The sequence below is a fragment of the Miniopterus natalensis genome, chromosome X (genome assembly GCF_054644295.1).
Source record: "Miniopterus natalensis isolate mMinNat1 chromosome X, mMinNat1.hap1, whole genome shotgun sequence".
In the NCBI taxonomy this organism is placed as follows: domain Eukaryota; kingdom Metazoa; phylum Chordata; class Mammalia; order Chiroptera; family Miniopteridae; genus Miniopterus; species Miniopterus natalensis.
The window spans coordinates 67,185,678-67,189,157 of NC_142103.1; the positions used below are offsets into that span (position 1 = coordinate 67,185,678).

At 53.7% G+C, this 3,480-nt stretch overlaps 1 protein-coding gene across 1 annotated transcript; it reads left to right on the forward strand.

Annotated features, from left to right (window-relative positions):
• Positions 1-1,062: 1,062 nt before the first annotated feature.
• Positions 1,063-2,495, forward strand: PNMA5 (PNMA family member 5). The gene has a single exon (XM_016214082.2). It carries the CDS (start codon positions 1,164-1,166, stop codon positions 2,493-2,495), a length of 1,332 nt encoding a protein of 443 aa, XP_016069568.2. The 5' UTR covers positions 1,063-1,163.
• The last annotated feature ends 985 nt before the right edge of the window (positions 2,496-3,480 follow it).

The following is a 3,480-nucleotide window of genomic DNA, read 5'->3' on the forward strand; positions in this document are numbered from 1 at the left end:
CCACCCAGGGGCCAGGAACTGCCTGACTGTGGACAGAGCCAGAGCTGAATGTTGAGTACCAGTGGAATCCGGGAATGCGCATCACCAGAGAGCCCTACACAGACTGGTGAGCAACTGTGAGGTGGGCCTATGTTGGGAGGAGCCTCTATAATCCTGGCAAAGAGCAAGAGGGGGAGGGGATGCCTGTCAAAGTGTATAGACTCTGCAGTGTAGGTTCACAACTACAGGGAGAGTTGTCTATCTCCTTCAGTTTGGCACTGATGACCTTTTCTGGGTCCCTTTTCTGTCCCTGATTCCAGCTCCTACACAATTTAAAATTACAAGCTCTAGATTTTGAGCTGCCCATCCCCTCTCTCACTTCCTCCAACCCCCTTTGTTGCTAGGACACTTCACTGATTGGAGGCCAGTGACATCACCTGTTGCTCTTAGAGGGTCTTAATCTTACCACATGACACCTGTGATAGAAACCTACCCATGGTCCCCACTGTTTTTAGTATCTATGACAACACTGCAGCTCTCCAGGGCTCTCCATAACCACCAGTTTAATTTTATTGTGCAGAACTCCAGCTATCTTTTTTATCTGTTGGGCATTTTCTGAGAAAGAGGGGAACTCTGCATCTCCCTCCTTCCACCTTTGCCCTGGCAAAGAGGGTGCCAGGTGCCCTGGGCCTGCACAGCGTTGTGCTGGGGAGTGAGATATTCTCCTTTTCTCTCCTGCTTGGAGGGCTTTGTCAGTGTCCCCAGGCATCAGGCCCTGCCTCCTGACTCTAGCCTTTTCACCAAAGTCATCTGCAGCATGTGCCTCAGAGTCGTCAGACTTTGAGGAAGAACCCTCAGCAGAAGGTCAGCAAGGAGGGGATGAGGTGGGGGCTGCTGGGACTGGGGAGACTCCTCTACGCTTTACACTCCACCAAATGAGTAAGGGGACCTGGGAAGCAGGGACTGAATCCCTGTGAGTGGAGGTGGAGGCAGAGGAGGGGCTTTTGGTGAAGGTGGGAAGTGGGCAATAATGACACTTTCACCCCATTTGCATTACAGGCTGTGGAAACTTGGAACTCTTCTGCCTTTGTACTAGGCATTGGCTCAGAATTGACTGTCTTGGTCAAACTTTGTGAGCAGATTACTACTCCTAGTACTAGATCAGTACATAGAAAGTTGGAGCAATGGCCTTGATGCTGTTAGAGGATTGGTGCAAGGGGATGGACTTGGACCCCAGGAAGGCCCTGCTGATTGTGGGGATCCCTGTGGAGTGTACTGAGGATGAAATTAAAGAGACTGTTAGGGCAGGCCTACAGCCTGTGTGTTCATACAGGGTGCTGGGGAGAATGTTCAGAAGGGAAGACAATGCTAAGGCAGTCTTCATTGAATTGAGTGACACCGTCGATTACGCTAAGACACCCAGTCAGATACCAGGAAAGGGAGGTGCCTGGGAAGTGGTGGTAAAACCCCGTAACCCAGATGAGGAATTTGTCAATAGACTGAGCTACTTCTTGAAGGATGAGGGCCGCAGAATGGTAGATGTGGCCAAAGCCCTGGGGTGTGGCACTCCCACTGAGGACAGGGAGCCAGAGGATGTTTCCCCAGGGAAACCGATAGTTTTGCAGCCTCTGAAAGAAGGCATGTGGTACCGAAAACTCAAAATGTTTTCAGGAAACATCTTTCCAGGCTCAGGTGAAGAGAACTTTGAAGCCTGGCTGGAGCAGGTCACTGAGATGATGCAGATGTGGCACGTGTCTGAAGTGGAGAAGAGGCGGCGTTTGCTGGAGAGCCTACGCGGCCCAGCCCTGTCCATCATGCGGGTGCTCCGGGCCAACAATGACTCTATGACTGTAGAGCAGTGCCTGGACGCCCTGAAGCAGATCTTTGGGAATAAAGAGGACTATAGAACCTCACAGTTTAAGTTCCTCCATACCTTTCAGAAGATTGGAGAGAAAATCTCTATGTTTTTGGTGCGGTTAGAGCCCCTGCTGCAGAAAGCCGTGCAGCACAGCCCCTTGTCAGTGCGAAATGCAGATATGATTCGCCTGAAACACATCCTAACTCGGACCAACATGAGCAACACCCTGCGGGGCAAACTCGAGCTCCTGGATCAGCGAGGGTGTCCTCCCACTTTTCTGGAGTTAATGAAGCTCATTCGAGATGAAGAGGAGTGGGAGCCCACCATAACAGTGATGAAGCAGAAACAAAGGCCTGTAGGAAGGGTCCCCAAGGCCTCCAGCAGACAGGTGTTAGAAGACACCAGTGTTCCCACACATCAGGTCAGTGTGCAGTCAGGGCAGTTTTGTGAGAGCAGCACTCAAACCATCCAGGAAGGGGTTGCCTCCTTATTTAAGCGCAAGCGACTGTCCTGCTACAGTAGTGGAGAGGAAGGGCACAGCCTGGTCACATGCATTAAGGCCGAAGATGAGCCACCAGAAAAGCAGAGGCCTCAGCTTGCAGCAGAAGAGTCGGGAAACGAAGAAGGGGCTGGGGCCATGAGCCACCCCGAGCCCTAGAAAGAATAGGCTCAAAAAATCCAGGCACACTTTCCCCTAGCAGACAGCAGAAAGATTTTAACAAGGGGAAGGGGCATTCAGAGGACCTGAGTGGGGCAGAGGGGCAGGGCAGTCAGGGCCAGGCCAAGCCCCCTCATCCTCCACCAGCTGAAAGGTACTGCACCCACAAGGCCAAACTCTGTTCACAGAGAAGCAAGCACAGGGCCCTGAAGAGGTACCAACGACACAAACAGAGGACCAGCACATCCAGCACATGGGGTGCTCCAGCCACGAGTGGGGACCCCACTGTGGCAGGGGCTGAAGGAGTTACAGCTGGGGACTCTGGCGTCAGCCCCATCATCTGGCCAACCCCAAATGCCTACCCTGTGGACTCAGAGCTAAGAATGCCCACAGGCCCTGAGGCCCCGTGGGGCCTGGAGAAGCCTTCCCCACAGCCACCCCTGCCAGAAGAAGCCAACATTGGTGAGGAAGAGCTGTGCGGCAGAGAAGTGATGGCCCCCCGGAGGGGGGGCCGCAGGGTTCAGCCCGTCTTCAGGATTATCTACACTGCTCTAGGGGAGCCCCATGAAGGCAGCACCCTTGAGCCCCTGCGCAAGTGAAGCCAGGAGAGCCTAGCGCCAGCCTGCTGGCAGTTCCTCCCCCTGCAGCCTGGAAGGGCTATGAGGGCAAAGAGAGCAAAAACAGGGGAGAAGAGCCCTAGGAGAAAGCCCAGGCTCAGCCTGGCAGGGGGCTGGGTACTTGGGCTAGTATCCCACAGCTGGTCTTGGTGGGGGAGGGGGTGCAGGAAACTTTTGTTCTAAAGCAGGAGGAGCAGGAGGAAAGGAGAAGGAAGTGGAGGAAGATAACTAGGAGGAGTAGGAGGAGGTGAGGTGGAGGTGAGGAGGAGAGAACAGAGGTGAGCAGGAGAGAAGGAGGAGGAAGAGGAGTAGGAAGTGGAAGAGGTAGAGGAGAAGGAGAGGAAGAAGATGAATGGAAGTAGGAGAAG